This window comes from Sphaeramia orbicularis, chromosome 3, assembly GCF_902148855.1.
Source record: "Sphaeramia orbicularis chromosome 3, fSphaOr1.1, whole genome shotgun sequence".
In the NCBI taxonomy this organism is placed as follows: domain Eukaryota; kingdom Metazoa; phylum Chordata; class Actinopteri; order Kurtiformes; family Apogonidae; genus Sphaeramia; species Sphaeramia orbicularis.
This window is the reverse complement of record NC_043959.1, coordinates 45,150,443-45,165,215: the sequence shown is the minus strand read 5'-3', so window position 1 is coordinate 45,165,215 and position 14,773 is coordinate 45,150,443. Positions and strand designations below refer to the sequence as shown.

At 37.2% G+C, this 14,773-nt stretch overlaps 1 protein-coding gene across 2 annotated transcripts in view; it reads right to left on the bottom strand.

Moving 5' to 3' along the window:
* Positions 1–14,773, bottom strand: part of kiaa1549lb (KIAA1549-like b) — a 112,914-nt gene that overhangs the window by 41,465 nt on the left and 56,676 nt on the right. For both annotated transcript variants that reach the window (XM_030130817.1, XM_030130816.1), the window contains 3 exons: positions 14,079–14,298; positions 12,797–12,930; positions 11,934–12,102 (listed from right to left, as the gene is read on the bottom strand). In XM_030130817.1, coding sequence (XP_029986677.1) covers positions 11,934–12,102; positions 12,797–12,930; positions 14,079–14,298 — 523 coding nt within the window. The remainder of the gene's footprint in view (positions 1–11,933; positions 12,103–12,796; positions 12,931–14,078; positions 14,299–14,773) is intronic.

The following is a 14,773-nucleotide window of genomic DNA, read 5'->3' as shown; positions in this document are numbered from 1 at the left end:
ACAGAAAACAATCCTAAATTCATTCATTCATTCATTTGTTAGGATTTTTCGCGTTCGTTGATTGGAAGCTCCAAAGACAAGTTCAGGATGCACTTGGTCTCAGTTTAAGAATTTATTTTGATCACATGTGAAATATAAACGCCAGCACTGGTCTCTCTGGACAAGAGTTCGAGTCAAAGAGCCCCGAATACCGGGTGTGGTTGACAATTATCTTCTTGGGTGACTGCACCCCGAACAATGTGTTGGACTTCGCAACATCATCAGACTCCGTCTTCTAATTGGACCTCACCTGTTGACGTGACTTGCCAATCGTCAGTTCACATCTTGTTGCTGGGATGTGCTACGCAAAGTGTCATTACTGTTGTTTTAGATGCGGATCTACTGGAATGCGAGGTCCTAGCTTCTGTAACCACAACATCTTCTTCAGTGAGCAGAACTGACCCTGAATCTTATCAGTACTGGCACCCATGAATTTATTGGGAGACAAGCTTCACCAGTCGAGAAATATGTGACATTTTAGAGCAATACTGTAATTATTCTAGAATTATTCTTCACATTCATTCATTCATTCATTCATAACCTTTATTTAAAGGTAGGGTAGGAGATCCTGGAAAAATGGTTTGAGCAAGCTACATTTTGAAAATACACAATTCAAAAGTCCAAACCCCTTTCTTCAGACATGCCCTGAAGCCACGCCTCCATTGTATTGACTGTACTTGCAGAGGGGGGAGGGACAAATGGCAGTTGAATTTGATAGACATATCACCATTCAATCATTTTGATGGGCTGGTTAAAATGATTGGATGGTGTTTTTTCAGTCCTGTCCATTCCACAGGTGACTAAAATTTTTTTATTTTTGTGTTAGAGCATTTAATTAATTAGTTGCGATCAGGGTGTGAAGGGGATTTTAAGCAATATTGTAAAAAATGCTCCAGGAAAACACCTCCTACGCTACCTTTAAACTTGGACATATTTAGAGGAAGCAACCTCATTTACAATACAACGGAGACAAAACATAAAACGTGTGAAACAAACAATGAACATATCAGAAATACCAAAAAGTAAAAATGACAAAGATGAATTAAAAACAGAGAAGTCTAATTAAAAACAGGAGCAGCTGGACATAAAATAAGATACAATTATGGATTTAAATGGTCCTAATGGTAAAAGTGTGGTAAGTTTCAGATGGTTTTGCTGAGTGTTCCAGGTTGCAGGTGCACAATAAGAAAAACTGGACTTTCCAAATTCAGTACGCACTGAAGGAACCTGCAGTGTGAGCCAGACCTTTGAGAGTGTATGATAGTGACTTGCATTAAAAGGTACTAAAAACAACATAAAACATTAAAAACAAATAAAATCCAATGTTTATCACACCTGTTAGATAGAGAAGGCCATTCAACTTTAGAATACAGGTCACAGTGGTGAGTGTTGTAGCTGTCATCTGTAATAAATCTCTCAAATTAAAGTAGACTTTACCAAAAAAAATTTCAACTGATTGTAACAGATGAAGGCAAGATAGAAACATATGAATTAAAATGGAAGCTGAACCTGAACAATTTACATTTCTGTTCCATTTATGCACATTTTTTTTTTTTTTTAGTTTTCAGTGTAAAATTTAAAGCTGTTAACGCAAAGACTTGTTGCCTTATTACCAGTCATCACTATTCCTCTTTCTGTAGTGCCATACAGCTGAGAATATAAGATTTTATGTGGAACAAACATGATTTTTTTATGGTTGAATCACCATTGTTATTATGAAATCAATAAATTGTCATCCACTTGATCGGTCCATAACAAGACATTTAACATTTTAGGAGCTGGTGTTTGTACATTCTGGTAAAATGCAAAGACATGGAACCGATTACTCTTTGTCTCATTTCATGTGGTGAAGTCTGAGCTTAAAGCCTCATTATTACTGCATGTCAGACAAATACTGAAGCAAGAGACAACCAGAGCTGAGCTGTCTGAGCTCTGGTTGTCTCCATGTTCTCTTATATCTATTTCCTGCCTGATTAAGCTCTTGTGCTGGAGGCTGGTGCAGTGTTTGGAGGGATGTTGTATCACTGGCATGTGGAAGCAGTGTAGCTACAAAAATGCACAGTCAGGCATGACAGGAGAGAGTAGCGAGAGAGGAAGGGGGAGGGGGGCTGGGGGAAAAAGGTACAGTAAGGTTTTAGTATTAGAAAGAGATTTGGCTGCAGGGCTGATAGTAAAATCAGAGTACTGTGGAATATTTATCAGCGACGAGGCTTTAAATGAGCCTCTGGTGTTGTGTGATGTGAGCCTGACTCCGATAGGCCGACGCCGCGACACACTGACAGCAGGGCTACTCGGTCAACCACTGCAGGCTTCATATGTTAGTATTCTTTAGAGACCGTGAATGTGATTTGTTTTCCTCGGCTGTTACTTGTCTGAAAGTCTGACATATTAGTGTAGGTGGGGTTGACATTTGACAGTTCAGCCATGTGAGGTAAAGAACCGGCCGTGACGTGAACCACTGGGGAGACATCAGGGGGTGCAAATGCTACTGCTGCTGCAAAAGTACGGCAAACAGCAGTTAATTTTCTGAATGAGTAAATATAAATACAGGGTGGGGAAGCAAAATTTACAATGAACATTTAGTTGTTTTTTCTCAGCAGGCACTACGTCAGTTGTTTTGAAACCAAACATATATTGATGTCATAATCATACCTAACACTATTATCCATACCTTTTCAGAAACTTTTGCCCATATGAGTAATCAGGAAAGCAAACGTCAAAGAGTGTGTGATTTGCTGAATGCACTCGTCACACCAAAGGAGATTTCAAAAATAGTTGGAGTGTCCATAAAGACTGTTTATAATGGAAAGAAGAGAATGACTATGAGCAAAAGTATTAGGAGAAAGTCTGGAAGATACTATTAAAGAATAATGGGAGAAGTTGTCACCCGAATATTTGAGGAACACTTGCGCAAGTTTCAGGAAGCGTGTGAAGGCAGTTATTGAGAAAGAAGGAGGACACATAGAATAAAAACATTTTCTATTATGTACATTTTCTTGTGGCAAATAAATTCTCATGACTTTCAATGAACTAATTGGTCATACACTGTCTTTCAATCCCTGCCTCAAAATATTGTAAATTTTGCTTCCCCACCCTGTAAATCAGTAAATACATGATTCTTTGCTTCAAAAATTAAACGCATGTTGTCCAGCTGAGTGGACATTTTTGCAACTCCATGAAAAATAGCTTAATAAAAAAATGTATCACATTGTTTTTTTTAATGCCTAAAGAGGCATAAAGTCACTCAAGAAAAAAAAAAAAAAAAACTTAAAAAAAAGACTTTCAATAAACTAATTGGTCATACACTGTCTGTCAATCCCTGCCTCAAAATATTGTAAATTTTGCTTCCCCACCCTGTAAACGATGCTGGTTAACGTTGCTTAAGGGTCTGATCAAGCAAAAGTGAACATCAACATGAAAAAGTCAGTTTGCACACATCATTTATCAAGTAGGCGTACCCTGTTCAATATATATGATTATATAATTACACAAAATTGGGTTAAATTGTCATTTTCATTCATAGTTTATACATACCTGGTGTCTTCCTTATTGTACAGTCTGTTTGGGGTGTTAGTCCTCCAGCCACACCCATTCCTTCTTCGTGTGTCCCCCCGTAGTGTTCGTGTATAAATTCCCTGTGTGCCCGTAGCTCTCCCCTTTTTCATATTGTCTCTGGTGAGAGGTCAGTATCCATGTCATCATAGCCCCTGTATTTGTAGATTTATTTGCTAATATTTCTTATTATTTGTGTTATCCATGCTTGTTAAGTTGTGTTTACTTTGATGTTGAGCTTGTTGGTTTTGTTGTCTGTCCTGCGCGGTGTTGACATGATGTTTTTGTCATTGTAGATCTGGGTACAGGGCACGATTTAGCATCCCAGCTAACTGTTGTATAATCCTGTTGTCCAGGGTAAATAAATAGAGACTGCCTCCGCATGAAATCACTGTGTCTCGGGTTTATGCTCATCCAACAACACAACACAGAGTGGATAGACTGGTCACATAGGCTCATTTTTTAGCTAAAGATCTCTGTTTCATGGAACTGTTATCCTTTTAAAAATCCTGTTATCCTTTGTAGAAAAAAAGTTACAACCAATTTTATTGATTGTACTTTTTACACCATAGTCATAGCTTGAACTTGACGCTAAAAATGATATCTAAAAAATTTGAAAATGTCTTCCATCTGTTGGTTATAGGGATGATTGTTAAGTTTCAAGTATTAGATTTTCATTATTTTGTGAATAGTATTGATAATTATGAATTTGAACATTTATGAGTTGCTGAAAAGGCCCTGTCCACATATTGAAAGAATCAGATGACACAACCTATGAGCTCCTCAAAAAAAAATTGGTTCACCACAAGTCGTGACATTTCAGGCCGCAGCCCTTCATCAGACATGGGACAGATCATGACACACAGCTGTTTATATGGGGTTATGGAGAGAAATTTGTTTCTTTTTTCATCAATTAAAAAGAATGGATTTGCAATTAAAAAGAATAGATGTGCAACCAAAAAAAGAGATTGAGAGCAAAAAACAGAAAGTGGCAATCAAAAAAAAGATCATTTTCTTTATAAACCAGTCCTCATTGCTTGTGAGTTAAAAACTTTTGCTTGAGACTTCAAAAGTTTTGTTTGAAAATACTCCTCTTTGTTTGCAACTTCAAAAGTTTTGCTTCCAAATTTAACTGCACTTAATGGCCGTGGCCTACGCTGATGGATGAGAGATGATGGATGAGCACACCTCAGACCTCGGACCGTGTCCAAGGCGAGCCGGGACCGGGTCCATGGTGCGCTTGGACCATGTCTGAGGTGCGCCAGGACTGAGTCCGAGGTGAACTGGGACTGGGTCCATGGTGCGCTCAGATCCGGTCGGGACGCGACATAGGGAAAACCAGAAAACATTGTGCTGGAAAATGATAACCATTCAGAAGAATTGCTAACCTGATTGCCTCTCACTTGTGTTTGTGGGTATCTTATGGGCTCCTATGTCACTCTGTCATTATTTCTCTTTCTGTGCCATGGCACCTGGCACCGAGCTGTGGTCCAGGTGTCCTGTTGAACCACCCTATACCCGCTGTCTCTCAACTCCTCCCTGTAACTCACTCACTCATTCCATACTCTGCTCAGGCTGTGAATGTACAGGCTGTAAACGACGATATTTAGTGTAACTCGTTACTTATGGGACACATTTCAATTTCAAAGAGCAGCAAACTATCAACTGACCTCCCAGTAACATAACACAACGGAGAAGTGGGTGTAACGTGGAAGCTGGAGCCGGCGCTAGAGCCAGGACAAACCCACCAATAGAAATCCTTCTCTCATCCATCGGCGTAGGCCACGCCCATTAAGCGCAGTTAAATTCACAAGCAAAACTTTTGAAGTTGCAAACAAAGAGGAGTATTTTCAATCAAAACTTTTGACGTCTCAAGCAAAAGTTTTTAACTCACAAGCAATGAGGACTGGTTTATAAGCAAAATGATCTTTTTTTTTGATTGCCACTTTCTGTCATCTGCTCTCAAATCTCTTTGTTGGTTGCACATCTATTCTTTTTAATTGCAAATCCATTCTTTTTGATTGATGAATAAAGAAACAAATTTCTCTCCATATGGGGCACTAATGGCAATATCACGTGACAAGTGATGCAAATCATTTATGTTATCAGTAACTTTTGAATGAGGATAAGTGTCTTTAAATACATAATAATCCACACAAGTATGATAATCAAATTTCTTTAAATTAACACAAATACAGTGTATTCATGCAAATGCATACAAACACAATGATCAGACCTTATCTGATTCTTTCATCCACTGTGTCTTTGGGATCCTGCACACCTTTTAGTGACTGGATGTGCATGTCATCACTTCTTTTCCTGTCCACATGGTACCACAAAAATACCAATTTTTAATTTTCAAGTTACTTATTTTTCAGATATTTGAGTAAAACTTCCAGAAAGTAATGATCTTTTGATACATTTTGGGTGATGCATACAATGGTAACGAGTCGTCCACATGTTACTATGGCAGCCTGTCCACATTTTACCAAATTGTCAGACTTTTCAATATTTTACTCCGAAATTTGTTTTCAGCATAGATGAACAAAATATCTAAAAGGATTTGTCCTATCTGATATCATTTTCTGTTGAGAACCGCATTTTTGGATGTTTGTGTAAAGTGTAAAAAATTGATGTCCGTTTCAAGTCCGTGTGTTACTGAGCAGTAATTTGACATTTTTCACCTAAAAAATTTATCTCCCCAAATTTTGTTATACATAATGTTAAAGTGCTTATAAATACCTACTCAAATATGCATAATACATGCATATAAGTAACTGCTTACATGACAGAGTCTGAACACGAAATGTGTCCACATGTTACCGCTTGATCGGACCCTTAAGTATGATTATGTGGTGTCATTAAAGCTGCATCACAGGAGTGTGAGTGTTGCATACTGCAGTGGACATGCAGTTGTGTGTTGCATTTGTTGTGATTAGGAGCCTAAAGGAAGAGATATGAAATATTATTTTAATGTAGATAGTTGAATTCTTAAGTTTCATCACATATTAGTCAGTATTAGTTAGGATTCTTTTGTGTCACTGGTTAGTGTTAAAGTTCTTTGGTTAGGTCACATCTTGGTCACATACCAAACTGACAGATTTATGATTACAGGACTTAGGTTTTATCTTAGGCACACTTTTAAATACACATGCTCACAGACGATCATAAACAACTAGAGATTAAGAGGTAAACACTAAATAGGGAGTTTTGCATAGAGTTGAGGAATCACATCTGCTTGATTTTAGAGTCAGATGACACCAGTCCATTTTCTGTAACCCAGCCCACCTAGCACAAGGGGGTCAGCCCATAGTTTGAAGATCAATTTACAAGGATTATAAAAGTGATGTGCATTGGACTGTCTAGATCCATTTCCCAACTTGGGGTGTGGATCCTCAGCTGAGTTATATTTTGTTTGTGATCAGATCAAGTCAACAATAAATTTATAAAAATGAGACCGAAAAGAATCCGGACTTATTCTAGGAGCTTCCAACAAAAGTACACGCTAACAGATACTATAGCTTTGTTCAGACTAGAGTTTTAGCATCCATTTTCCTGATCTGATCATAACATTGGGCAGCTCTAACACCTGGAGCGACGGCACTGAAAATGCATTGACCACATTCTTTAAGCATAAAAACATCCTGTGCTCTTTAAGTCACGTTCTTCAGCATGAGCAGCATGCATGCACTGATGCCAAATATGATTACCAAACAGGTACACAAATGCTTTTTTCTGCCTACACCACCAGCGAGGGGTGGTAAACAAAGTATAGAGCATTAGGATGTAATTCCATGACTTGGAAAAAAAATTGGACTTGATTTCAATTTGCAAACAGATAGCTGTTATTAAAATAATATTTCACTTGTGCATCAGCACTTTGGTTCTACTTTTAGTCTAAAGTGAGACATTTTGTAAACAGACTCACTCATCTAGCGGAGAGAAATAGTTGAAGAGCAGAGGGGGAGTAAAAGAGCTGAACACAGCAGTCCAGCCTACACAAGCGCCACAGGAATGATGAAGTACTACAAACAGGCACTTCGGAGTGGTGTGAGATCCCTGGCCATTTCTGTCAGAGCAGAGCCCAAGGTGGTATGAGAAGCCCCCACTGTTAATTATTTACTGTGATAATTGGCTTTGAAGTGCGGAGGCAGCCGCTGCCAGCATATGCTCACACCTCCTGTGAATAGTGTAATATCACTAATGGCAAGATTACAAACTAACACAGCAAAATCACAATCACAGACACCCATATTCTTTCCTTTCCTCTCCTGTCTTATTGGGTTTTCCCTCATGTCAATTTCTTCTCCTCTAGAGTCCATCATTGGTGTCTGGTTGCTCTATCTTACTCCCCAACTGAATCATGCTGCCTGTGGGTAACTTTGGTTTTCAGCTTAATTCAATCACAAGACAAAGTGAGTTTTAATTTAATGCTCACTTGCAAAGATCCAATTCATCATCATTCAGAGGTTGTGTAACTCAAGCTTTTGTTTGCCTTCAGTTCAATAATCTTATTTCCATTTAAAAGTGTCAAATCATCTGAAGACAGAACTTCAAGATAGGTTACTCATATCCTTATAGGTTATGTTGTGTTAAACAACTAAATGCAAGCTGTCTTCTTAACGCATAAAGACCCAGTGCTTCTTTTGTATCAGTTCTCATATGTATTAATCTTCCTATTTAACCTTTCTTAAGTGATTTATCACTATTTATTATAATATTATCATGTATTTTCTGATATTTAATTAACTGATCATGTAGATGTTCATAAAAGCTCTGATTAAAGTTGAAGGTTATTATATCAAACAGAAAGAAAACTGTAGAAAAAGTGACTTTTTCAGCAAAATACATCAATAACAAAACAATAAAAAGTGTATCCATTCTCTGTCATTGATCCAAGTCCAAGGGTTTTACTGGTGAATTAATGTTGTAGAGGATGACTGTGTTTCCACGTTCACTACGGAGCCTCTAAACATCCAAATGGGTCATATCTGATGACCGTGAAATGATGACAAACTGATTTTACACCAATTATTTACATGTATCGATAGGATTTATGGATCAGAAGTGATTAGAGATGTAACGATATGAAAATTTCATATATTGTGACCAAAATTATTATTGTGGTATTGTTGAAATGTGCTCCAAATGTTCAAGAAGTACTTTTACACACACTGAAATAATTTAACCAAGTTGTATTTTGAAAAAAACTAAAAGTAACAAGCACAATGTACTTTTTATTGGCAGAAACATTAAAATATTAACATGTAAATATCAAACGTACACATGTGCATTAAAGATGGCACCTTATGGCCATAAGAGATATCTGTACTAGGGGTGGGAATGGATAGGATTTGATCAATATCAGTGCCATTGTCTATTCTGTTTACCAATCCAATTCCTTATCAATTATCCTATCGATTCCTGAGTGTTTTTTTGAGTGGGAAAAAAAGTCATTGGACAGGTCATAGTGGAGCTTGTTTGACCATTTTCTATATCAAATCATTCTGAATGTCACAATGAGAGAGAGAGAGAGAGATGTATGGGACGGAGGTGCACTCAGACCCGGTTCATGCACACGAACCCGGTCCATGCAGCAGTCCACTATCCCTGGATCTCTGGAACTCTGTCTGTGCAGACTACCTTCATCCATGTTTTCGCAGGTCAAACACTACAAACTGCGCATGTGGAGTGTCACTGCTTCTCTAGGAAATGAGCAGTGTCACTGTGAGTTTTCAAAGTGCGGTAATAGAACATGGTTTTAATGATAACTAGAATTTAACCCTTTCATGCATGAATTACAAGAACCTTAATGAAGTTTTTTTTTTTTTTTTCTTGAGTGACTTTATGCCTCTTTAGGCATTAAAAAAACCAATGTGATACATTTTTTTATTAAGCTATTTTTCATGGAGTTGCAAAAATGTCCACTCAGCTGGACACCATGCGTTTAATTTTTGAAGCAAAGAATCATGTATTTACTGATTTACAGGGTGGGGAAGCAAAATTTACAATATTTTGAGGCAGGGATTGAAAGACAGTGTATGTGTATTTATTGAAAGTCATGAGAATTTATTTGCCACAAGAAAATTGACATAATAGAAAATGTTTTTATTCTATGTGTCCTCCTTCTTTCTCAATAACTGCCTTCACACGCTTCCTGAAACTTGCGCAAGTGTTCCTCAAATATTCAGGTGACAACTTCTCCCATTCTTCTTTAATAGTATCTTCCAGACTTTCTCGTAATAGTTTTGCTCATAGTCATTCTCTTCTTTCCATTATAAACAGTCTTTATGGACACTCCAACTATTTTTGAAATCTCCTTTGGTGTGACGAGTGCATTCAGCAAATCACACACTCTTTGACGTTTGCTTTCCTGATTACTCATATGGGCAAAAGTTTCTGAAAAGGTATGGATAATAGTGTTAGGTATGATTATGACATGAATATATGTTTGGTTTCAAAACAATTGACGTAGTGCCTGCTGAGAAAAAACAACTAAATGTTCATTGTGAATTTTGCTTCCCCACCCTGTACTGTGTGAAAACTATGAAATAAAAACATTTTAATGCTGCTAATCTGATGTTTTCTCACATTTTAACATACTCTAATAGTAGTCATTATTCACTTCATGGAGATAATATGCAAAAAAGAAAAAAAAAAAAATTGTTAATTACAGTCTAATAATAATAACAATTGATTTACACTCAAACATGTTAGATCAGGTTTATCAAGAACAGCAAAGTTACAGTAATATTATTAATTGTAGGGTATGGGATGATGCATAAGCGTCCAATATGTTGGCTGATGTGAAACTAAAACAACAAAATCCATGAATATACAAGAGAACAGCTGTAGAATAACTGTCCACTGTAGTGACCACTATGCATGAAAGGGTTAAACAGTAATACTAACTGTCAGGAAATTTATCATTTTTTTTTATTATTTTATCATTATACCGGTAATCATTACATCCCTAGAAGTGATTAAACATCTTAGATCAGTAGATGGTTTTGGTTGCCAGTGGCTGTTTGGGTCTTTATGGGTTAAAAAGAGAGTCTTCCTTCACATCCTCTTAATATTAATGGAGGCTATGTATTGGTTTTAAATTCAGCTAAAATGGTCCCACATAGTGCACTGTGGGAGCTTCGGGGTGATCCAAAGCCCATTTGACCACTGGGCTCAAGAAATGAGAACAGGAGAGTATAAAAGACCTTTCAGGATTAGTCTCAGCTGTGTGGTAATACAGGAAAGGGCCGTGGCCTAATTCCAGGCTCAGGCATAAACTCTACCTATGAAAGATGCTCAGAGTCAAAGCAGTGTTCCATCTTGTCTAAAGAAATGTTACAACCACTGAAATTCAGTAAGTGGTTGGACATTATCAGTCCATAGAAGCACCTTACGTAAAGAAAAAAGATTATTTCCAGATTTCTGAATTATATTGTGTTTGTAAACAGGAGGTTCACCCCTTCTAATTCCAAGTCACTGATCCAAAACCATTATAATGTGATGTCAAAACTGGGGTATTGATAAAGTCATGTAAAACGGATATCCTATTTCATCTCAGAAGTCACTATCTGCCTTGTCTCCCTCTACTGAGCAGTTCACATTTCACTTCCCAGATACACTGGGAATAAAAACAGGCCGCACGCTGGGGCTCTGCTGGGACTGCTGCTCGACTCACACTGATTCCCTGTCAGTCTTCATTTATTTTTCTTTGAGCACAACTCAAACACAGACAGAGGGACGAGGCTGTACAGGCCCTCAAAATAGGCTCATTGCATCAAATATCTTTAAGTGACACAATTGCTAAGAAAACCATCGTGACTGCAAAAGGAGCGAAACAGTCTCAGACATTTAATTACTGAAATTTACTGACACTGGACATCTGTTATGCTTAGTTATTATATTCTTGAGTTCTCACACTGCCTGGATAAACCTTATGAAACAGCCATGCCCATGTCACTGCAAAAATAAATAGCAAAAAATAAACAGAAAAGCAAGCACTTTCATTGCATTGACATTCAAAAGCTGGAAACTTTCTCCTGCAAATAAAGTAAATTTCATATTTTCCGGTTTCTTGTCTAAAAGTTTGGACCCCGACACAGCAGATGAAACACCAGTACAGTTCGTAAGATGAGCCTGCGATTTTCCTATAAAATCTATTGTGTGCTGCCACAATCCAAGGAAATGCAAGGAAAGGCTTGTTTTTAAAATCTAATTTGTGTTTCCAGTGAAAATCCTTCCTGAAAAAAGACAAGGACTGCTTGTGGTGCTTCTCCTTCTATGGATGTTGAATTACTCCTGACTAAAAGACGTACTCTAGAATGCAAATTGTAACTTACGCTCAGCAATGATAAGTGGTGGGTAGAAGAGGAAGTAGCCCACCAGCTCAGCTGACAGCTGACCAAGGAGATTTGAGGCAGTGGTGCCATTAAGAAAGACAGTCCCATTCTTCACAGAGTAGACCAATGACACAGCTGGGGAGCCTGCTGCCTGGGAGACACTCAGCATCTGATAAAGGACAAGGAGAAAACAGGATCAGAGAGACAAGACAACAAAGAGGAGACTTTACTAGAGTCACCTAATATACTTTGAATTCTTTTACTTTAATGTGCAAATCCGAATGATCTGAAACTATGTAAAAATGACATTACACAGAATGAAAAATATCAAAGTGTCAATTACTGCCCTGTGAAAAGGCACAGTGACTGGAGAAATAGAAGTGCATAAAAGACTGTAGTATCAGTTTTCCATGACTGCATAATCAACAAATTAGATTTAATATAGGTTGCACTATAATGAGGCAGCTCATTAAAATTTATACAAACATTGACTCCCCAAGCGTAATTAATTTGCATCAGTGATGCAGCTTTTATTGTAAAAACCGTTGTCTGATACTCTAAGGGACAATTTTGCACAAACTGCTCACACTTTGCATCTGTTTGCAGCTTGGCAAATCACCTACACCACATGATAATACTGATGCACTGCGTCTATTTTAAAATACTGCAGACTTTATTCAGTAAATTGACACCGGTCCTCTTCAGTTCTATTTCAGATGATATATAACTGTTTACACAAGATATTTTCCAAACAACGTTAAATACACAGTCCTTATTTCCTCTGAATCCATTTGCCAACACTTTCTCATATATTTGAGCTCACACTTGTGCTCAGAATAGCAATAACTGTTACACTTCGGTACCTGAACAGCTAGTTTGCCGTTGGTGTTGAACACTTTAGCTTGTGCTTCAGAAAACACTTTCTCCAGCCTCTGCTCCATCATTTGAGAGAACCGACATGACCGAGGATCATCACCTGTTCCCACAAACTGCAGCACTGGAGAAAAAACAAGATCAACTCGCAGAACTGTACATCAGCTGAATTGTTTATGGCACACTTAACAATCCTATGAAATGCTATAACATTGCATCTTTGCTATCGTTGGCTGTGTGAGTGTGTATATATAAAGTTATAGGAAAATACCGTACAATGTAATTTCACCTCTGACCATGTTGTGTTGTTATTTCCTCCTCTGAGAAGAAATCTATTTCACTTTTAATGGTGATTTTTAATGCTAGGGGTCTTCAAAATAACAATGTGTAGAAGTGTGAAATCACGGACGTTGTTATTTTCACCATCGTTGTAATTTAGTTCTATAACAATTGTAAGACTTCTGTTAATTTTATTCACATTATCAGACCCGGTATGTCATTTCATTGTCATGAAATAGCTGCAAGTAACATTAAACATTAATGTTCGTTAATGGGAAATTACTCTACTAACAGGCAAGCATATAAAATAGGTTGTAACACTGAATAAAATTACATATTTCTCTGAATATTAAAATTGTTGGAAGCATCTGACATAATGCAAGTACACAAATGAGCAGAATACATAACACAGGTCAATTTATATTTGGAGAATTTCATGTGAAAATGTTACATTATATTACAGCTTTAATCCATAAAGGCCCAAACATCCACCAAAAGCATTTACTGATCTAAAATGACTGTTGATCCCGTAATCCTATCAACACGTGTAAATAATTCAGGTAAAATGCAGTTATTCAGCTTTTCACCCTCATCAGATATGACCCATTTGGACGCTCAGAGGCTCTGATGTGAATATCGAAACTCTGTCACTTTCTGCAGCATTGATTTACCAATAAAACCAGTGTAGTTTGACAAATGGCAGTGGTTGTAGATGTTTGTTTTTTATGTTCAGTTAATGATATATTTAGTTGAAAAAGTCAGTTTTTCTTTCTTTTAAAAACATCTACATGATCAGTAAATTATATATGTGAAAATACATGATTTTCACTGAAAATGCAGAGGATAATATTATAATAAATGATGATAAATCACTTGGGAAAGACAAAAAAATCATTTAGAAGTTGTGACAAAAATAGTTGTGAGTGTTTAAGGGTTAAAGCTAAAGATGAACAGTCAGGAAGAAATGCCAGTCAGTTTCTTGTAGTTCCTGACCTGTTTTCAGCTGGAAGCCGGTGGCTGGGCTGGGTCTCCACAACGCAACTGCGAGGGGCAGGGCTGTAACCATGGGGAGGTACTGTCGCAGGTCTGCAATCAGCTTATCACGGCCGTAGGAGTTCAAGCCTTCCTGCACTACAGACGGCGGGTAAACCATGTCCGCTCCAGTCACGTGATAAGCCACTGTCATGTTGGGAGAACCAAACACAGTCTCCACCTGACAGAAGAAAGTCAAGAGAAAGACACGTTAGAAAAACAGATCCTGCGAAAACTGGAAACTACTTTCCATGTAGTATATTTTAGATTAGTTTAAAGATATAAATACAGATACATATATACAAAAATTAAAGAGGACAACTAGTCTTTTATTTTTTCATAAAAATGAATTGCAGGGCTTTGATTAGGTACTGAACATCAATACTTTTGCTTTATCAAAGAAGTAAATCCTTTCAGTGCCAGTGCATGGTTTTATATGTTTTCATTAATAATATTGTTACACTATACTATACTATACTATACTTAATGATAGTTACCATTTACTTATATGGTAACTATCATCAAGTATTGTATCGTATCATATAGTAAATGGCATATACTATACTATACTATACTATACTATACTATACTTAATGATAGTTACCATTTACATATATGGTAACTATCATCAAGTATAGTATAGTATAGTATAACTA